Raw genomic sequence first — 22,683 nt, forward strand, 5'->3', positions numbered from 1 at the left:
TCAGGTTCCACTCGCACTTCCTCATCTCATCCCGAGAGGGCATTGCATGTAAATACTATACAGACTGATGTATTACAAAGGACTAGTAGCTCTGCAGGGCTTTCATGGTGGCGCTGAGTGACTGCGAGCTAGATTTTACCCTGTAATCCTTAATGGTTTTGTTATTTGTTTTTTTGTCCGCTGAATTAGAGAGACAATCCTATTTTCCCCTCCTATAAACATCCAGAGCCAGATTAAAAAGGAGGGTAATGTGCGGTAGAAGGGGCTTACATTAAATCACCCACCCACCCAGCCTGCACCGGTCACCCACCGCTCCGGTTACCATAGCAACTGAGAGAGAGATTTTTAAAGGACAGGCTGCAGCTCAGGGTATCCTGAAAGAGATTACCACAATCTCCACGCCCCATTATTGACAGTCTGAGAGGTTATCTGTTTTACTACTTAGAAATAGATTTGTGACTAATATTTGGACTGTGCCCAGCTGTGGTGCACACATCATAATGTTTACTGTGCCTCCTCACACAGACAGAAGGAGGATCATGTTGCTGCTTTATGATGTTTTCAGTCGTTCAAAGTCCACAGCTTATATCTGAACTCACCAAAGGTTTATCCTTTTCTGTTCTTTCTTCATATTCAGCAGTTTCTCTCATTCACTGCTAATTTACAGTGATGCTGATCTTCGAATAGTTGCATCGTTAATGTTGATAGAAGCGCAGATGTAACCAGATAACACTAATTCAGTGATACTGATTGTCTTCCCTGTCTGCTGATAGTCAGGGAGTTATTGATCCTCTGCTTCAGTGTTCTCCAACCTTTTTTGTTTGATGTTCCCCCCACAGTCCTATCAGATGAGCTAAAGCAGACACCACTCGTCATGCTTCAAATGTGTTCAATCTTTTTTAATACAAATTAACCAGCTGATTAGACTGTTTTCAGGCGCTATAGGCCCCATAAACGTGGGTCAATAGGGGCCTACTACACCGACTAGTAGGTTTTATCATCTATTCACATGGTAGATCACCGAAATAAGGTATAAGAGAATACGACAGCGACCTCGAGTGACCGTAGTAATTAAAACACAAGGTTCAATCAAAACGTGACGTTTCATTCAGTTTTACAACATGTTACAACGTGTTGCTTTTAAGTTTCACTTTCACTTTTACAACATAGTAGGCCCCTAATGACCCACATATATGGTGCTTATAGTGACTGATAACACCTATTTAATAGCCTGACAACAGTCGAACTGGGTGAATTAACTGTAGTCGGCCACTTCGAGTGGCAGAAGCTGGAAATTTCCACCATTTATCCAAGACTGGCTGTCTATTTTATTAAACTATTTTAACAGTTATTGCTAATACTAATACTTTTAGCTAATTATTTATATCGTTTATCCATTAGTTTTAATGTTCTCTGCTTGCTTGTTAACTACTTTTCATGTACTCTCAATCCCAACATATGGTGTTCAGGTGTTACCGCTCACTCAATATGTGGATAAAAAAATTTTTTAACGACATTGTTTGCTATTTTTCTAATTTCTTGAGCAACTCCACAATATTTCACCTGGCAAGTGAAGAAATACCTTCTGGGTTATAAGTAAGCCTGGTTGAGAATCGCTGCTCTCGTTGAATCTGCATTAACTGCATATACATAAACACACTCAGTAAGACTTTCTCTTACGCTGTCGTGGTTATAACGTGACGGATGCAACGGGAATAACCTGACTGACAATATGGTTACCCTTTTTTCATAATAAATTTGCATAAAAGCTTCTTGATTCTCCAGTCCAAATGATAATACAAAGCATTTTCCAAACATCTGCTTGCTCACTTTGGTTCATTAGATTCAAGACATTGCAGTACATTTGTTATGAACTGCACATTTTGGATACAAATCAGAATTGCAAATTAATATAGCGGAGAAAAACAACCTCGTAATTTATAACCCAAACTTTAACCCGTATGACAAACACAGCTCGTAAAAGTTAAGCTGCTGTTGTGAAATAGGCAATGTCAACATCCATGTTATGTGTTAAACATCGCCTTGTTTGTTCACATTTTTCACAATTATGAAGCATGTTACGGGCTGCTCATGAGCTATTTTGTACACCAAACCTTCCTTTTTCACTGTTTTTGGATCATAGCCAACAAAGTGAACCCACATGACTGAGCTGAAACCCTGGCAAGGATATTGTCGCATGTTTGAGTAGTTTCCTTCTTTGCCCCGAGTCTAACCTCCACTTGAAGGATTGACCCGAGGAAGAATGCTAACACGTTAAGAGTGGGGGGTTGGAGAGTCTGTCTGCAGAACGAGTTTGACAACCTTGCCTGCGGAAAGAGCAGCAGCCTTTAACCTGCTTTTTAATCTCTGTCCTCCCTACATTTCAGCCGCACACTCCCCAATCCGAAATGTACATTTTTGTTGCTTTGTGTTATTATTCATGCACGTAAGAATTAACGGGGAGTATCACTGAATTACTATTTTAAGGCATGGAACAATTCAGTGTGTTTTAGACCACATTCAGTCTTATTTCTTACCAAAAAAGGGAGTTATTTTCCATCTAATTTGTCACCAAAGGCAATTAGATGATCATGAATTCTCCTCACAAATTAATTTTGGCCAAAAGTGCTGCTGTAATAAACCACCCATTAAAGTGTATAAATTGTAGCGGTCGCTGGCGGTTGGCAGTCAGAGTCACAGTCTGACAAAATATAATTTTAAGTTTACAGCCAGCAAACCCACATACAAAGGAACCTATACAGGTGCCAATGCATCGATTTACCCGTACACACAAGCCAGTAGTACCACAAGATGCATTAGCAAGTAAGAACCACACAACACAGCAGAATTCACTGTTCCCTACAGCGTATTTTATAGTCCGTGACAGTGCAAAAATCCAACATACAGTGAAAATACAACTTGTACCCGTTCCATCCAACCCTGCAGTCAATAGCTCAGTCTTATTAGTCTGTGTCACGAAGTACAGAAGTTCAAAACAAACATACAGTATGGTGAGTCTGCCAGTAAATGGACCATCTCTGGGCTTTTAGATCATTAGGAAAAAACGAAAGGGTACCACAAATTAAATTCACCAGCGATTGAATCTCTCCCAGGCAACACAACAACTTAACGGACAAACATTTGTTCATCAGCACAGGGTTTGCACAACCCTTTGTTCATGAACTAATGCTGTGGCCTCACTATGAGGAATGAACACAGTAAGTTAGTCAGCTTGCACTGATCACAGCCTTTATCTCCCTTTTCCTGTTTGGTGATAATTTTTGATCAGATCATTAACCTTGACTGTTGAAAACAGGCGTGTCTAGAGATACAGAGGCCGGTCTAATCTGATCCATTACAGACTGACAATGTCGCTGGATGAAACGTGCGAGGACCACAAGTTTGTTTAATGAGGAAGGATGTGGAAAACAATGAGATTACCTCCATGTGACATGGCTAATAGAGTCCTCTGTTTTCAGTTAGAACAGATACTGCAGTGTCTGCGTGTTGGTAACAGAGTACAGAATAGTATTTAGCTTTATTGTGAACTATTAAATGTTATGTTGAATATTACAGTTTTGATACTGGCCTTAAACAGTTCACATACTTTTTTAGATTTTAGGTGTTTGTTTTTACCCACCAACACATATGTAGGGCTGTCCTAAATACCATTTTTTGGGCTTCGAAGCTTCGGTGAGAACTATTCAAAGGTTTTCGAAGCTTTGCGGAGCAGCGACGCAGCAGGCTGACATGTTCTTCTGTTTGTCTGTCTCCATCTCCCCTGTTTCAGTTCTGCTAACCACTACTGTACACACACACACCTCTACACAACAAACAGCGATATCCGTCTGAGAATAACTTATATTAATTCATGTTGAATATGAATAATGAATAATGTTGCAGGATTATTCCTTATTTCATGGGCAAATTTGGGATTTATACATTATTATTACATACTTGTATATATACTGTATATATATTTAAAAAATTTAAAAAACAAAGTATTCAAATAGTGATTTATAGGTTGAATACCATGGCAACGGTCGAAGCTTTGAAGCTTCGAAGCATTCGGGTCAGCCCTACACATATGAAACCCAACAGTATTCAATTTTAAATTATACAAAATATGCAAATCTTTGAGAAGCTGGAACCAGAATGTTTTACTTTTTTTTTACTTAAAATAGTTGGTTCTGCACTAAAAAAAAGGCTATAAAGTAACTTCAGACTTGATGAAGAAGTTAAGGCAGTTCTCATTTAAGCTTTCTCTTATTATTTATTGTTTGTTTGAGCCTATAATAATATTGGTTTAGGAAACATTCAGTAGTGCCCTGTTTTTTTGACACATATATCAATTTGCACACGCACTTATGTTGTCATAAAAACTGGAAAAACTACCACACATTCTGGCATGTTAATGTTTTTCACAGAAGCTCACAGTAACAATGTCACAATCCACTGTCGCTACTTCAAAGTCCTACATGATGTGAACTTTTTGAACTATGTAGACAAGAAATGTTTAGTGTAAAATGTATCAGTTTGTGGAAGAAATGCTTCCTTTGTCTGTCTCTGTGCTGTTTCTCTGCTCTCTCTCTCTGTATGTTAATCCTGTAATCTGAGAGCCACTTCAGCACTACTCCCTCAACCATGTGACATTAATGCTCCAGAGGCAATGCCTTTGTCACATCTAGGCAGTACACACGATCCTGTAAGGTAAATGCACATGAGCACACAGGCATCATTGGAGCTGAACAGCTCTGCTACTGTAACTCTGAGGACAGTTTTGACGGCTCTCTGGTGTCTGACTGATTGATTTTAATCTCCTCTTAACCTGCCAGTTCAGCGTTTCCATCACGGCCCAGTTATTTTCTGATGTGTGTCCAAGTCTGTGCGTGTTTACTCATTTTGTACTTGGGGTGCCATTAAGTAATTGGCAGAACGAGCATTATGTATGCTATCCAGCTGTGCAAGACAATTGGGCACCACTTTGTCGTTTGTACCGTAGCTGCACCAGAGAAAATTAGACGATGTGAAACATCAACGTTCAACATGAAAGTAATTGCCAAATAGCTGCCGGTTTTCAGAAATAAAATGGGTCGGTTTACTTTCAGTGAGCAGGGAGATTTGAGTTTTTCTGTATTGGGTAAAAACCTAGCAGTGCATGTTCTGCAGCTGCATTGAGAAATGTAGATTGTTTTATTACTTTTGACTGTTACTATTGAGCATTTTGTGGTTGAGTCCACACAGTTTTGAGTTTCACACAGGTTAAGCAATCACTCTGTGTCCAAACACTGGGTTGCTGATTGATTTTCAGCAGAGCAGCTCCGAGCTGAAAGGACTACCGCTAGCCTTCGCTGTGTGACTCCCGAGCCTTTTGTTTGCAGCGGTCCAAATTTGATCCAAAATAAATTACCAAACGTAGCGCACAACAGTCATAGGGGGTTTCCAAAAGTCCAGAAACCTATTGAGTGTTGTACACTGCATGAACTGTGTCTCCAGTGGCTCTTTCTTAATATAAGTACACAGTAGTGGAATAGTATTAAACGGCACTACCTACAATGTTGAGCTGCTTTGCATTGAAAATACTGCGGTGCATCAAATTGCGAGTCTGATCCATCCCAAATCCTAAATCGGAAAAGAAGATTAAACTTCTGTGCACCAAATGCCTTTCTGGCCCGCCTATAACACAGCTGCAGCTATACTCTGTGCAACACAAGCAGTCAGTTAACAGCGTTTACATATTGTTGATTCAAAACAACACATGGAGATATTTGGGTTTTGTGTAGCTGTTCATGTTAAAAGCATGCATGATTGTGTGCTGTCTTGGGTTAGAGGAATGGCATAATGTAAGGATGACATTAACGGTAACATGACACTTAATTGATTCCATTATCCGTGACAAGTTTCACTTTAATTCGCTTGGTGCACAGAAAGGTCAGAGATCAGGGTCAGACTGAACATTTTGCCTGGAGCAGGGAGGGAGTCTAGTGTCTCACTCAAGGACATTTCAAAAAAGTAGATTATTTCTAATTATAGCGCTTGAGCCCAAGAGAGACATACTATGTCTCTTTTCAAAACAACTCAAGGTGAAGCAACCCTGCTGTATTGCTATTACAGCTCTAATACGCACATTCAAGGTTTCCTCCCTTACCTTTTGCGGTAGAGCTACTTTGCTCAATTAGAAACATGTTCTGCCGTGTCTTCTCGTCCCGACCAACATTAGTGCTGCTGGTGATTCAGGCAGTCATAGCAGCTGTAGATATCAAAAAATTAAAAGTGCCAGAAACTGCTGATAGATGCCAGCTGGTGCAGAAGAAGGTATTTCACACATCTGCTTTCAATACACTACTGTCCACTGTGTTCTCTCTCCAAGGTTGGATTCCTGCTCCCAAGTGAGGCACATTTTTGCTTATTAGCATCAGCTTTAAGTTGACCTGTTAGTCTTTATAGATTATACACAAATCCAACCAATAATGACCGCAATTGTTTTGTGACAGACTACCTAATTGACAGATTATATATATTTTTTTGCTCAGATTTGGTTTGGTTTAAAAAACGATTTTTTTGTCTTAATGAGTAGTTTGATTGCACACTTTGGCAAATTTCCTTCATGTTTGGCAGTATTCATGTTTGCTGTTATTATCTGTTTCTAAGTCTTTGGATACCAACTATAGACTGTATATAAGAAGTGGACATAGTCACCATGATGCCACCCATTAGTTTGTGGACCGTCGTTTTGAAGCCTTGAGTTTGGCCTTTTGGCGGTCATCATCTTGGTTTTTCGCCGTCGCCGTCTTGTTTTTTTGCAACCAGAAGTGACATGAGAGGGTGAAGCAGAGTATAACCGAACGCTGAATAAAACATTTTTAGGCGACCAAAATGTTACAATTATCTTTCATGAACTGAAAAACACACTGTGAAAGTTGTAAGAAGAAAATGCGGACAACACCATGGTAGCGACCTGTCAAGCCATGCCCCTAAAGCATACCCTGCTTTATGGTTTATTTGACTCTAAATTAGACCATAATTTACTAAATAAACATCATACTGTATTGAAGAAGACATGTAGCTAGCGATTGAGACCATAAACTCATGTTTACAATGTTTACTGAGGTAATAAATCAAGTGAGAAGTAGGCTCATTTTTCCATAGACTTCTATACAATCAGACTTATTTTTGCAACCAGAGGAATCGCCCCCTGCTGGCTATTAGAGAGAATGAAAGTCTAAGGCACTTCCGCATTGGCTTCACTTTTCAGACCCGGAGGCTGCCCACGGATAACAACACCACAAATTTCACTCAGTAGGGCCACTGTGGCGGTCAATTTTTAGGCACTTAAGATTATGTACCTCATGGGAATACTGTGGTGACCCAAGCAGCACCAGAGCAATCTAACCCACATTATTTCCAATGTAATTAATATTGATGACATTCAGCAAATAACATTGATCTTGAAGTAAGCTTGAACAGTGGAGGAGGCTGAAGAGATGAGTAAAATTGACGAAAGCACAAAATCAGAGAAAAGTCAAAGCTGGAAGAAGACAGCTGGATGAGAAGTGTCAGATCATCTCTGAATGTTCTTCATTCCCCTTTGCACATGTTCAGTAACGTGAGCGTCTCTCTGTGTTTAGCATCAGATGCTCCTCTCTGCTTCTGCCTTTTCTCCAGCGGACCTGACACTTCTGCAGGTTTAGCGGAGAGGTCTTGGGCACATCGAGCACCATGCACGGGCTCACTCTCATTTTACAAACACTGGGGTTCTTTTTACAGTCTGGACTCGCGCCAGGTCACCCGCCAAACCACATGGTCACGAAAACAACAAGGCTATCCAAGGATAGAAATCTCCTACGGACAAAGAGAGAAGTGTTTGTGTGGGTATGGGTGGGCGGGGTTTAATTATTGGATGTGTATGAATGAAGGAGTACAAAACGAATCTGCCCACTCGTGCTGTGAGCAGCGGCCTACAAAAAGTCATGATGTTTCTCCAGTAAAGTCCAAGAGTTGATTTATGTCAGCATAAACAGCATTCTTCTTGATTACATGGAAAGTGCAGCTGTTACATGGCATTATCATCAACTTGCAGACTGTTAACATTTCAAACATGCCTGCTCGAAGGATAATTCTTGAAAATAACCATTAATCGTGTTAACTTTGACTGCTTGGACAGCTAAGGGTGAGTTGCTTGTTTTGGGATTTGAAGTGTGTTTCTTCTCAGTTTGAGTAAGTGACAGTGGAAGGTGTTGTTGTGTGGGTGTTGTTCAGGGTCACAAAGCTCACCTGGCTATGACAGGAATGTCCTCTTGTTCTAACAGGCCTCTGTTATGTTGGGAACCTTGACCGTCTGACAGACAACCCCCGGGGGCTAATGTCAGAGCACTCAGGTCTCACAGGTTAACAATTACAGCCTAAACACACAGTCTTAGTAGTGTCACAGTCTGCATGCTCAAACCTTCAACGCTCCCCCTCTTGCCTCTTTGTGCCCTCCACACATCCGCAGGTTCTAGTAGCTGGATGGGGACCAGCGCTGTCCCACTCTGGCTCACAAGTTTATACAAAGTTTACAGCTCGCTTTAGCTAATGGAAAAGATGGGCAGTTTTGTGGACTAATATGGTCAAAGAGGGCTTTGAATTGCTTCTTCCCTTCATGCTAGAATAGATGGCGAGCGTGAAGCCAGGCAGCTGCTGCCGAGGCCTCTGGTAGTCTATTTGGAAAAGTCAAGGATGTGTCAAAATAAATACACTATTCAGTGTGTTAAGGGTGAGCTGCTGTGTACTTTATCCCACGTGTGGCCATTTGACCTCAGGCACCTTGTCTGTAGGACACTATAAGCTTTGTATGGGTATATATATATACTGTGTATTTGCTGTCTTTATTTAGAAAAGTGTGGATATCGTAGTCATGGAATACAGTTGGCTATTGTTAGTTTTGTTTGACGGTTTGCCCAGTTATTACTAGTTTGTTGGCCACCAAGAGACACAAGTGGTAATATGGACTTATGCATTGTGTGTCTGATTAAGTGGTCATTGCAACAAATCATTATCAACACAGTTTACATTGGAACAAAATTGTGAAATGGTATCTTATCTTATGTTTTGATTTCCTTTTCAGGGATTTGCTTGTTTTGTTTTTGTTGGAGTCAGCATATTAAAGGAGACATATTTAAAACAAAAAACGTTTTTGGGTGAAATATCCGGTGGTTGGAAAAGTCTCCCGACAGCTTTAGCGGCTGTTCCAAATGTGAAAAGTACAGCTGCTGGATAGCAGATGCACCAAAAAAGTGACTAAAATGGGACAGTGATGGCATCAGGCTTTATTTAGGTAGACCACAAAATGGATTTTCTAGTGACTCTTACACAAAGTTGCCACAGGAAATGTCCTCACTTTCCCTTTTGGAAGAGATAACTTTAGCTGTTCTCTATCCTCTGAGCATAATCCTCGATTACAGTGAAGTACGTGACCTGACCAGGTTAGATTTGGACTGCATCACACTGCATAATGATGCATTCAGTCTGGGCGAAAACTCTGGGAAAGGTCAAGTGAACTCGGTTATGTTCAGCGGGCCGCCGGTCACCAAGAAAAGACATCCAGAAATTCCTGCAGGTCAGCGCAGCCCTTGTGGTTTTGATACTTGGCCTCACACGGCTCGACACAGCAGGCAGAGAGACCGTAGAGCTGTTTTTGTGACATGCTGACGGCGGTGTCCTCGTGGATGTCTGGACACCACGTCTTTATTTGCCAGACAGCAGAGAGGTCTTGTGCACTTTATTCCCATTATTCCTGCTTGGAGTTGAGCCAGCGGGCCTGAGAGCACTCTCTTACCCTTACTGTGTGTTTGTGTGAATTAGTAGTTTGTAACAAATCAAACTTGTTTATGTTTTCAGTAGTGAGATTCAAGGTCTGTCTTGTCTCAAAATTCAGTTTTTAGCTTTAGCAGCAAAGTAAACTGTCACTCTTCATGTTTGAATAGCTGTAATACTTTAGCCCAGCGGTGCTTTGAGCTAAATCCTAAAGCTAGCATGACGACATGCTCACGGTGACAATGTTTACAATGTTCACCATCTTAATTTAGATGTGTTAGCACTAAACACAAGGTACAGCTGTGGCTGATAGGAATGTCTTAGTATTGCGATGATATATTGAGATATATCACCTTTATCAACTGCAAATAATGCAGTTTGTCAACATCTGTTTATATCTAATAAGATACAGTTTTCACTCTGTTCATCTCAGAGTTTTCATTCACATATCTTAAGGTCAGAGGTCAAGGGACCCCTTTGAAAATGGCCATGCCAGTTTTTCCCTCGCCAAAATTTAGTGTAGCTTCGGAGCGTTATTTAGCTTTCTTCCCGACAAGCTAAGATGACATGCTTGGTACCAATGGATTCTTTAGGATTCCATATGATGCCAGTATCTTCAGTACATTTCAGTCAAAACTACAAACTCATGGTGTAGCTAGATGAAGTCATTAGGATCACCAAAGTTATTACGATCCATCCTCTGGGGAACATGAACGTCTGCACAAAATTTCATTGCCATCCATCTAGTCCTTAAGATATTTTAGACTGGACCAAAGCGGTGGAACGGCCGACACACCGACATCGCCATCCCTAGATTCCTGCTGGCTAAAACCAGCCCAAAAATACTCTTCACCTGGCAGGACAAAACTTTCTGTAATGTGCTCAACCCTCCTCATCAATGTTGTTCATTTATGACAGCTGATCACTATGTATTTTTATCTGTGGTATATAGGCAGGGCAGATAAGGCAATAGTCCAACAGGATTGCACACATTACTGGTGAAAATGCAGCTGCTGGAGACCAAACCAAATGTGTAATCACGTCTACCAAGTCAGGGAGCCAGGAAGGGAAAGTCTGGTGTTGATGGTTATCAGGATGATCGAGGCAGTGTATGTTTGAGTTTGACGTGGACTCCACATGTTGCAAACCTCACCTGTCATTTGAACAACACGCAGGCCAACTTTACACACCCTGTGACTCGTCTCAGGGTTTACAGGAAGGCCTGTTTTTTGTGCTTTACCCGCGATGACCTAGCCAGTCTTCAAAACCACAAAAGGCCACACACACACCTTTCACCATGGTCATTGTAAAGTAAACACACCCCTCTAATCATTCCTCGTTAGGTCTTTAGAGGAAAGCCGATGCTGAATAGGAAGGAAGGGGAGATGAAAAGGCCTGAATACACTAATCCTGGCAAATTATGGTCTCCATTTCAAACGTCACACTCTCACGGCGCCCTATTGTGTAAACAATATAATGAAATCTTTCAGTGCTTGCCATCACTGATACAGTGCATTGTGCTTTTCCTTAAAAAATTATGACCCAGCATCATTAACTATTACCAGGTGCTGAGGGTTAGGTTGTAACTGTGGAAAACTCGTCATAGCCTTCATAGATTTTGTGTCATCCGGCTGCTAATAAGTAACAGTTCTACTAATGTCAGCATGTCCAAACCAGTTTTTACATTAGAGTTTTGCTGTGGAGCTTTGGATTTCATCCATTAGAACAGAAAGTGTCAATCTTTGTAACTAGTACCATCAAAATGGGTACATCTTAATATTTATGGGCTATATTATCTTCTATTGTTCATCTGTCTCTGAGAAAACTCTGCTTCTGTTATTGATTTTTGTGAATACCGGTTTAAAAAGACTTCCCTCCGCTATGTGAGACCAGATTTGTCTTGAAAACTCATCTTGTCCCTTCTCCCTGTCCACAGTACTCTCTGACGGAGGCCCAGCTCTGAGGTGGAGGAGGCCGTAAAGAGGCCCTGAAGGAGCCTCCCACCCTCCCTACCTGACCAGCCGGACGCAGCGGACAGCCATGGCTCCTCGGAAACGTGGTGGCCACGGCCGCGGTGGCCTTTCCTTCATCTTCTGCTGTTTTAACAGCAACGATCACCCGGAGATCACCTACAGGCTCAGGGAGGACTTCGCCCTGCAGGCCATGGAGCCGTCACTGCCGATGCCCACATACGATGAGCTGGATGGCATGTTCTCCGAGTTGGTGGTAAGACTTTATTCTGCTTTTTCTTGTTGAAGAAATTCAGACCAGAGGAATTGTAAGACTTCAAAAGAAACATTAAATTAATGTTTTAGTAAAAAATAAAAATAATAATAATTTAAAGGATAAGTCTGGTGTTATTCTATATTTTTCTTAATATCAGCAAATCCCTTTTTTTCTGTGTAGCTAAAGCCTGATATAGCATATTCCTCTGTGCCTTAGTCCTCCATTGTTGTCCAAAAGCTATTAAAAACACATAAATGAGACACACCATTGCACTTTTTATTACCGTGAGCATGACCACTTTACTTTATTTTGAGTTAATCCCACATTTACTATTGCACTGCTGTGAATACTCACTAGAGCACCAAATGTTTATTAATCCGTTGCTGAAAATAGTCCCCATCAAATTATGTTTACTCCTGTTTGGGTAACGTTTGCCAAAAACTACAGTGCCCATCTGTTAGGAAATTACTAAGCCTTTTTTTTTTTTTTGTATATTTGAGACTCGTTTTAAAAGTTTTAGATTTCGATTTGGTTGGAGATAAGCAAGGGACAAAATAATTAAAATATGTGTTTATACAATGCATGTTCAACATCTAGCATAATAGACTCGTCAGCATTTTATTAAACTCTTTAAAATCTAATCTTACCTCATTGTTTACACTGTCAGCTATATTTGGAGACATTCCCAAACAAACGGTCACTTCCTCCCAGTTTACACTATCTAGTGAGTAACGGGGCCAGGCTGCTATTCTTCCTCTGTCTTATTGTCACTTCTAATTTGTCGTGCTCTCCCTTCTCTCTCCTGCCCCATTTTCATCTCCCGTGGTTGCCACAGTAATCTAAGCATGACATTTTTGCACATGAATAGACCTCATTCAGGACCTCTTAATGTCTCGTCCTCCTCCATCTGCTAATTGCTTGTTTTTGTCTCCCACCCTTTATGAAGACATAATTGAGTAAGTTGAGTGTGACGACAAGGAGGCTTTCAGTTGCTCTGTTTACCAAAAGAAAACAGCCACGTGCTTTTTCTCTTGGCCCAGTGTGAGCCACCATGTGCGTGTATAATCTGAACGGGCTTGCTGGAAAAAAGACTCACGTTGTGGAATATAGTTGGAGCCATCTGCTCTGTTACGATCAATTAAACCCCGACCTTTGAACTTGAGATTCATTGACAAAAAAGTTTTCCAAACACCTGTAAATAGAGGTGAAGCTTCTTTTTCCATCCTACACCAGAGAGATAAAGCCATTCTCAATCAATCTAGGGCTAAACGATTTTGAAAAAAATATCTAATTGTGATTATTTTGACTGATATTGTAAGATATTATATGATATTAGAGGGAATGATTCAAATTTTCATTGAAAAATATATTCAACATTTTATGATGTGATTTTTGCAGGGATCTGTACCAAACAAAGATGTTTTGTTTACAAAAAAAATCATACATTATTTAATTTAAAATGGTATTTTGACACACATTTCACCTTCCGACAAATACTGCACCTCCTGCGATTTGAAAATTGCATTAGGCCATATTGCGATTTCAATAAAATTGATTAATTGTGCAGCCCTAACTCAAACAAAACATTAACAACAAATCTGTTGCAGCTTAAAAACACTTAGCTGCAATAAAACATACATTTGAATTAGTTACCTTTCCCCCATTCAATGCTTGCTAGTATGTGTGCTAATTCAGGAGATCAATCAATAGTTCACACAACCAATTTGGGCACATATTGATTCACAGGGCTTGATGGTTTTAGCAAAGAACATCTCCGAAGACCATGAAGAGCAGTCGCAATAAAACATTTAGCAATCAATCTGTTGGGTAAACTACATTAACTTAATCTCCATTGAGAATAAACCTGTGTTTAGGCTTGTGTTCACACTAGCCTGGAACTAAATTGCCTAAAAAACCTTCTCACAACCTTTTTCACATGAAGCTCATTAAAGCATAATTGCCCTAGGATTTGATTCATGTGGATTAACACATGAAACAGCGGAGAAAATAAATATCTTTCAGCACAAATCTGCCATTAATTGTGTCCCCATGCTGTGATGTAAAATGCCGATATCCAAACCCCAACATAAATTTCAGTTTAATGCTCAAATTAAAACTTGCTGATATGTTTTAATTTCGTTCTCAGAGTGTTCAAATGCTCTCTGGTATTTAGTCTTCCCAGCAGCACCCTTTGTGTTCCCCCTCTGTGAAATATCTGTTTCGCGTTGTGACGCATGTTGTCTCCAGATGTTTGTTACCACATGTTGAGCAGGCAGGCAGACCACGCCTTATCTTTTTTCCTCCCCATTACTCACACGTCTAAAAGCCTGCAAGACATCTGATTTGATTCAGAGTCGTATTGAGTCTGACGATGAGAGCACCCGGTGATATCCAAGTGATCATGAAGAGATTTAGCACGAACCCATCTCAAACTGAGCCTCCAGGAAGAATAGCTGGGCTTCAGCCACAGCTAATGGAGATCAGAATAAAAGATAAAGATAAAGCAGGGCTCTGGTGCAACTACTCCTGGCTGGCACATGTTTTTCTGTTTTGGGTGAAAACAGATTGATTTATGTGGATATTTTTCTGTGAGCTACCTTTTGAGAATGATGCTCTTTTTCTAGTCATTGAATGTTATCTTCTCCATACATGCATCAATAAAGGATTGTGAATACATAATACCTCAAATCTGTCCTCTTCCTTTGATCCCTCCTCGCCAACATGTTTTGACCTTTTCTGCTTTTTTTTGTCCCCACTATGCAGGATGAGCTCGACCTTAGCGAGAAACACAGGGAAGCCATGTTCGCTCTGCCTGCGGAGAAGAAATGGCAAATCTACTGCAGCAAAAAGAAGGTAAAAGACTCTCACTGTGCATCATCAAACTCCACATCGGCCTCCACAAGCTGGCTGCCAACCACTGAATAATATCTGCAAATATCACTGCCAAGTTTGTGTAACCGCCACGCTCATTGATTTGTTGATATCTGAAGCTGTGAGTTTTCTAAAAACACAGACTACAAAACCTTGTATCGCTGTATTCCTCTGCTCAGCACAGGCTTGAATGCGTTGTCTGCACAATGTTTAATATCGGGTGTATACAACTGCCTATATAAGATGAAAATGCACACATTTAGTATAAAAACTGTCAAACTAAACTGCCTTTAATGTACTGTAATAGAAGACATGCTATTATTATACGCAGATAATTACCTAAACATTTCAAACGCACCACTCCAGGACCACCAAGAGTACTTTCTAATAACATTATTCCCCAGTCTCTTATGTATCTCTTCAATTACAGTCCTCATAAGTCTATACTGCCTCTTCAAAGCTCCACCATGAATAACTCACCCAAGTGGATGTTACACAAGGTGCATATAAAAATAGGGATGTGTAGAGGGAGTAACACAAATGCTAAATCCAGCTGCTTCCATTAGATAATCGACGAACAGAGAAGGCAGTGTGTCAGGAATTATAAAGTACTGGAATATATTGCAAGTAGTATCTTGTTTCTAGTGTATTTTTCTCCCACACTATAAGGTCCGTTATGCCATTGTTCTCCCTGAGTCAAAGGGAGGATTTTTTAATCATGCAGTTTCTCCTTTTAGATAATACACCTGTCCCATCAAAGCATTCGTGTAGCCATAACATACTCTAGCACTCTGTGACAGTGTCATATTTCATTATGTCTTGTCTTCGTGATAAAAGGACTGTCAGCTGTTCCTCCTCTCCCTGTTTATGAATTCCCAGACGCCTGGTCTAGTTTAGATCACCCTGAATGCGCCCTGCCTTCACATTTTTACAACAGTGTTCCTCAAGGCCGTAGGTTTGAGTGTGTAGGATATCCTGTCCTGACTAATATGCACGGGGCATACTTTTCCTACATCCGGTTACAAACTAGAGGTGAGGAGTGTTGGGATCTAAGTGTGATGGACGGATAGTTTGCATGCCAGCGTACAGTACAGGTCCTCAGAAAACACAGCTGCAGAAAGGCACACCTTAAGTTCAAACGTGTTGTTACATTGAGCCCAGAGAGTTTAAATATGAATGAGGAAACCTCCTCCAATGCTGGACTGGTCATGATATATTATTTAATATATATTCTTACTAGGGCTGACCCGACTGCTTCGAAGCTTCGACCGTTGCCATGGTTATCAACCTCCAAATCAGTATTCAAATGCTTCATTATTTCATTTTTTTTAATATGTAATAATACTGCATAAATCCCAAAATGGTCCATGAAATAAGGAATAATCCCACATCTTTTTTCATTATTCATATTCAACATGATTATTAGTTATTCTCAGATGGACACGCTGTTTGTTGTGTGTAGAGGTGCGTGTGTGTTCAGTAGTCCAAAAAATGGTATTCGGGACAGCCCTAATTCTTACTGATATTAACATTAGATGTAGAGCTGTAACGATTAATCGATTAGTTGTGTCAACTATTGAATTAATTGCCAACTATTTTGATAATCAATTAATCGCTTTGAGTAATTTTTAAAGAAAGATAAGTCTAAATTCTCTAATTCCAGCTTCTGAGATGTGAATATTTTCTGGTTTCTTTACTCCTCTGTGACAGTAAACTGAATATCTTTGAGTTGTGGATAAGGAAAGACATTTGATGACGTCATCTTGGGCTTTGGGAAACACTTATAATCATTTTTCACCATTTTCTGACATTTTCTAGACCAAACAACTAATCGATTAATCAAGAAAATGAATGAAAATGAAAATAATCATTAGTTGCAATCCTAATTAGATGTCTTCAAATATTTTGGACCATCCAAAAAAAATAATTTAGAAGTAGTAGTTTAACATTTTGGGAATAAATTAGTGTGCTTTAGAGGTGTTGGTAGGTGTATTTGTTTTACTTTTTGAATGGAGCCAGGCTCGCTATTAACCCCTGCTTCCAATCTTTATGCTAAGCTAAGCAAACCGCTGTAGCTCCTTATTTATCATACGGACATAAGAGTGGTGTTGATGTCTTCCTCTAACTCTCAGGAAGACACATTTCCCAAAATGTTAAACTGTTCCTTTTAAAGATCCATGTGTGCATCGATAACTCATTTTGTTTTCATGCAGAATTGGTAAGTTTTGAGTATTTTTTGAGTTTATGAATATGATCACAAGCCATGAAGAATTATTAATTTTCATCTGAAAACTCGCTTTGTTTAATTCACTTGTGACTTAAGCTGCACACGGCGTCCACTAGCCAGCAGCAACAAGGCGAGAGGAGGTAGTGGAAATGGAAACAGCACGGTGTATGCTCCCGTTTCTACTGCGTCCCAATTAGTGGCCTCATTAGGAGTCGTCTCAGGGCCCAAAGTAGCCTCATAAGGCGTTTTGAAAATAACCCCCAAAATGTTGCTCTGCCTCTGATCAGTTTCTAGAGATCATGCAGAGGTTGTTGCAGTGTTGGTGTGAAGGTGGAAACAAATCTTTATGTGCAGCATCGACCTGCAGAAAGAGGGGGGGAGGAAGGAGTGACAGAAAGGCATCAATATTGCTGACTCGGCAGAAGGTTCTGGCCGCGACCCAGACAGATAAAAACTCATCTGAGCTCAGAGAGGAAGGGTAGGGTGTGTGTGGAGAAATGAGGCAAAGGAAGCGGTCGGGTATCCAAAGCAAACAGGAAGGCTTCACTTCCACAGGTGCAGCTTTTGTGTGTCTGGCAGGGGGGATGATGATGAGGAGGAAGGTGGGGTCATTACCAGGGCGCTCTGAGCCCGCGGGTGATAAGGGCGCTCTTTTTCGCTGGTGGTCTCTTGGCTTCATAAGTCCGGCCGGGAGGAGATAAGTCGAGTCAAAGCAGCAAAGCTTTAGCTGTTTGGTTTGGCCGGGCACCTGAGCCGATGAAATCACGCTGCAGAGAATCAATCTTCCTCCTCCTTCTTCGTCAGCTCTTTTCTAGGCTGCATCATGTGCCAAGAGGCGGATTTACTGATCTGGTTGTTAGCAGAGATTTTGCAGTTAGTCTCAAGTAAAAAACCCTTTCATATGTGAGAGGACAGAGCTGTAACTTAACTTCTCTTTCATGCAGACTCTAAATAACTGAGATTGATTCCTGTTTCCTGATGTGTCTTTGATCTTTCTTAAATGTGGAAAAAAATAAACTCCCCGAAATACACTCCCCACTTTCATCATGACCCTAAATAAACGAGACATGTCAGTGTTTGAAGATCGCTGACTTCCGAGTTGAAAGATGAACTCTTTAAGATGCGAAAGGAAGTGGTCCCACCTCTGCGTCTGCTCCGCTAATGGACTAAACTTCTTCCAGCGCCCGGCTGGTCAAACTGGCACCGGACGTGAGTGGAACAGCAGGATCAGACCTTCCCGTCACTGCACGATCCCTGCAGACCGGCCAAGGCCCGCAGTTTCTGTCAGAGCTGCCAAGTCTCTGCAGGCCGCTTTATTAACTGACGCCCAATTAGTTTCTGATGGTCACAGCTCGCTTGTGCTTAATGGAGCAGGAGTCAAAATGAAAGCCGGGGGCCCTTTTATGTACAAGCCAAGTTCACGGTCAAGCCATTTTCTCCTCAGTGTTTTTCCTTTGAGTTAGAAAACTAAATCATCTCAGAAATGTCTCAAAGTTATTTTATTTTTTTTCCATTTGTAATACAAACGTGCCTGTCAGGAGATTAATCTCAGCATAAATCAGGCCATGTCCTTAATCCAAAGTTTTAACATTCATTTGCTAATCTCAAGATGTTCTCAAGCAGCTGTGCTCTCTTTTTTCTGCACTTCTCACTCACCACATCCTGAAACTCAGCGAAGTGCTGGATGATAAAATGGGCTGAATATCTGTGTCGCCCTACTTTGAGTTCCTGCTCCATTTTTGGCTTTCGGCTATTTATTCCCCGGACCTTCTGTTCCCCGCGTGTTTGTATGTCTCAAGTCTTTCAAAGCCAATTGATCTGACAAATAACAAATATAAGTTCTCCATCTGGTTTGCGGTTCTTTGATGCATTCAAACATGTCACACAAACTAAATAACTTGTCCACTGATGAGACTTTTTGAAATATTTCCTTCAAAACCACGTTCTTATGTAACATTTTAAACTCCCAATCACTCCCAGTTAATATTCATAAACCAAACACATCTTTTTCTAATAATTATCTCATGTTTTCTTTCCCCATATCATTGTGTGACATTCCTTAAAAACGCAGCCTATGTGGATCACTGCACAGCATCATTCATTTTCTGTTATTCTCTGTTTTTCAGGAACAAGAAGAAAACAAAGGTGCAACTAGTTGGCCAGAATACTACATTGATCAGCTCAATTCAATGGCAGCTGTAAGTAATAACATGAACTCTATTTATTCTTTTTTTTTGGGGATATAAAAATGGTCACAGAATAGTCCTGGAGGAAGGGCCCGTCCTCATTTTCTGAGGTTTCTTTATCGATTCAAGTTTCCGAGATTGTAAAAAACCCTCTGAGACAAATATGTGATTCTGGGCTATATAAATGAAACTTAAAGGGATAGTTCGGGTGTTTTGAAGTCGGGTTGTATGAGGTACATATCAATAAATAAACTGATTGTGGCTAAATACCTCATATAACCCCACTTCAAAACACCCGAACTATCACTTTAACAACTTTCAACTAAATGAAGCTCGTAGTGAGCCAACAAATGACATACTTTTTAATTGAAATATTAAAGGATTTTATTTTAAATTCGCTGGGAATACATTTTCCATGTGACCTGTACATCTCTGGAAATCAATAAGACTCAGATCTTCATGATGTTTAATCTTTTGTCGAACAGAGAACGACGCTCCTCGCTCTGGAGAAAGAAGACGAGGAAGAGCGGAACAAAACCATCGAGAGCTTGAAGACGGCTCTGAGGACACAACCTATGAGGTGGACAAATACTTCCTTTGTCTTTTTTTTTTATCTCCTCCCTGTCCTTTACACATAATGTCATCCATCATCACATCTCCTCTCATTCAACCTCCTCTCACCTTGTCTTTTCACTCTTTTCAGTTCCTCACAGCATTATGTAAATGAGTCCTTTAAGAAGTGAACACCCATAAAGGTCACTGCAGTGTTGGCTAAAGATTTTTCATTGACGTGGATGTGCATTAAAGCCTTTCCATTTCGGGAACCAGAGCTTTTCACTGCACTCTAAAAGCAAATGTTATGGGTTATTTATTACATTTACCGGAGATGATTCAGGTATAGCACAAGGAAACAGAGTGGAAGCACATATACAAACATACATTTAGCATTATAATAATATTTCACATTAAAACTAAGTTGATCTGCTCTCCTCTCAGGTTCGTGACCCGTTTCATCGACCTGGACGGCCTCACGTGCATCCTGAACTTCCTGAAGAGCATGGACTACGAGACCACAGAATCGCAGATCCACACGTCTCTGATCGGCTGCATCAAAGCCCTGATGAACAACTCGCAGGGCCGCGCCCACGTCCTCTCTCACTCCGAGAGCATCAACATCATCGCTCAGAGCCTGGCCACGGAGAACATCAAGACCAAGGTGGCGGTGCTGGAGATCATGGGCGCCGTGTGCCTGGTGCCCGGCGGACACAAAAAAATCCTGGAGGCCATGCTGCACTACCAACGCTTCGCCTGCGAGAGGACGAGATTCCAGGTGGGTGGGAACAAAGTCAAGTGCACAGTTGTGGTTTTAAATCTTTCATTAGATAGATAAAGTCGTTTGAAAGCAACGTTGTGTGAAGATATTTATCAGACCTGTAATGACCTGTCATCCCGCAGACACTTATAAACGATCTGGACCGGAGTACGGGGCGATACAGAGATGAGGTCAACCTGAAAACAGCCATCATGTCCTTTATAAACGCTGTGCTGAGTCAAGGCGCTGGAGAGGTGAATTATACACATTAGACAGCTTTTATGCTTCCTTTCACACTAGAAGGTCATCATGTCCCTCAGCCACTCATTCAAGAGACTCTTTAAAACAGTGTTTGCTTCCTTTTTTTTCTGCTAATTTATAATCTTTTTCAATACAGACAAGTGTGGAATTCCGTATCCACCTACGATATGAGTTCCTCATGTTGGGGATCCAACCTGTGATCGATAAACTACGCTCTCATGAAAACGCCACATTAGACAGGTGAGTTGGAACATAGAAAAAGGGTAAATGTGTCGAGCTTTGAAAGAATGCACCGGCTCCAGACTGGTGCCAATCAATGTCTATTGATCAGAAGCTGAGCAACATGAAATAAAAGGATTAATTTGGAAGAGTTAGATTAGAGTATTTAATCACTACTTTCCAGAGAGATCTTGCAAAGTAAAACTTTCCGTATATAAATGCATCACTTTTGCAGGCTGCCTGTCTAATCCAGTCTTTCCCCACTCACACACTCAGGCATTTAGACTACTTTGAGATGCTGCGGAACGAGGATGAGCTGGCTTTGTCAAAACGTTTTGAGTCGGTAAGGAGTAGATCATTTCCTGACATTATTCTCACATTATTTGTGACTGTGAAATATTTAGCAGGAGATATTCACAGGGCTGTTGCTTCACTTCTTCTCCCTCCAGGTACATATAGACACCAAAAGTGCCACCCAAGTTTTTGATCTCATCCGCAAGAAGATGAACCACACTGATGCACACCCGCACTTTATGTCTGTCCTGCATCACTGTCTCCTCATGCCTCGTGAGTGTCTCTTTCAATTATTTATTACCGGGCTGTAAAATGTGATTAAAAGCTGATGAGTTTATGATATCCTGAAATAGGATGAATAGGTGTGTCCAACTCAATTTTAACTAAGGGCCACAGTGGAAAATGAGAATCACATCAAGGGCCAGACATATATAGTTTATTGACATGCTTTTATTTAATTGAAAAAATATAAATACAATGTCTTTGATTATATCGTTGGATGTCCCATTTAGCCCGTAAAGCCCTAAAAAAGTCAACAAAACAGTTGCTTAGCATTTAGTCAAGCAAAATAATACATTCTTAATACATTTTTACAAGTAGGCTGCCATACAGCCTGTTTCACAAGCCTGAATATGACACCTCAATGGTTGTGTGGGACCATTAATAAAAAAATAAAAGTAAAAGATCTTTGATCATGTGGTTTACATGTCCCAAACCGCCTTGCCATCTGGCGTCAGCTGCACATAAACCCTAAAAATTGTGCCATCCTGTGTTAGCTAGCTTGCAGACAGAGGAGGCACGCCTGTGTGTTTGGTGTACGGGGCATGCGTTGCTGCGTAGACAACAACTGGGCGGGCCAAAATGTAGTGAGAACCTAAATTGATATGTGAGCCGGATCAAAATTTGGCCCCGCAGGTCTTGAGTTTGACACAATTGATAATGAGACTCCAAACAAAGTAGTAGTATCATTCCCACAAAATACACAGTGCATTGGTACCTCCTGGTTTCTGGCCAGAAAGATAAGGATGTTGACTTTGTGCAGATTAGTCAGCACCAGAAATTGGATAAGCACATTCCCAGCCAAACTGAATACTTACTCAAAGTCGGAGACTGTATTTGGCTCATAATTAGGTTTTGATACCCTAAATCTGATTACAATTAGCCAGCTTTTCCTCATCATTTGACTTCAACAAAGAGCCACCAAACTGTTGAAGTAACCTTTTTCTTTTAACGCTCACCTTCCCCTTTAAGTGGCTTTTTAATGAGACCCCCTCCTCAGTTACTTTCCTGAG

The 22,683-nt window shown here is 40.8% G+C and overlaps 1 protein-coding gene across 5 annotated transcripts in view; it reads left to right on the forward strand.

The window, feature by feature from the left end:
* Positions 1-22,683, forward strand: part of LOC119476929 (disheveled-associated activator of morphogenesis 1-like) — a 51,338-nt gene that overhangs the window by 16,964 nt on the left and 11,691 nt on the right. For all 5 annotated transcript variants that reach the window (XM_037750597.1, XM_037750602.1, XM_037750598.1 and 2 more), the window contains 9 exons: positions 11,732-12,021; positions 14,785-14,874; positions 19,246-19,317; positions 19,791-19,885; positions 20,302-20,635; positions 20,761-20,871; positions 21,015-21,118; positions 21,374-21,440; positions 21,547-21,664. In XM_037750597.1, the coding sequence (XP_037606525.1) occupies positions 11,836-12,021; positions 14,785-14,874; positions 19,246-19,317; positions 19,791-19,885; positions 20,302-20,635; positions 20,761-20,871; positions 21,015-21,118; positions 21,374-21,440; positions 21,547-21,664 (1,177 nt within the window). In that variant the 5' untranslated portion in view covers positions 11,732-11,835. The remainder of the gene's footprint in view (positions 1-11,731; positions 12,022-14,784; positions 14,875-19,245; positions 19,318-19,790; positions 19,886-20,301; positions 20,636-20,760; positions 20,872-21,014; positions 21,119-21,373; positions 21,441-21,546; positions 21,665-22,683) is intronic.

This window comes from Sebastes umbrosus, chromosome 18 (genome assembly GCF_015220745.1).
Source record: "Sebastes umbrosus isolate fSebUmb1 chromosome 18, fSebUmb1.pri, whole genome shotgun sequence".
NCBI classification, from domain to species: domain Eukaryota; kingdom Metazoa; phylum Chordata; class Actinopteri; order Perciformes; family Sebastidae; genus Sebastes; species Sebastes umbrosus.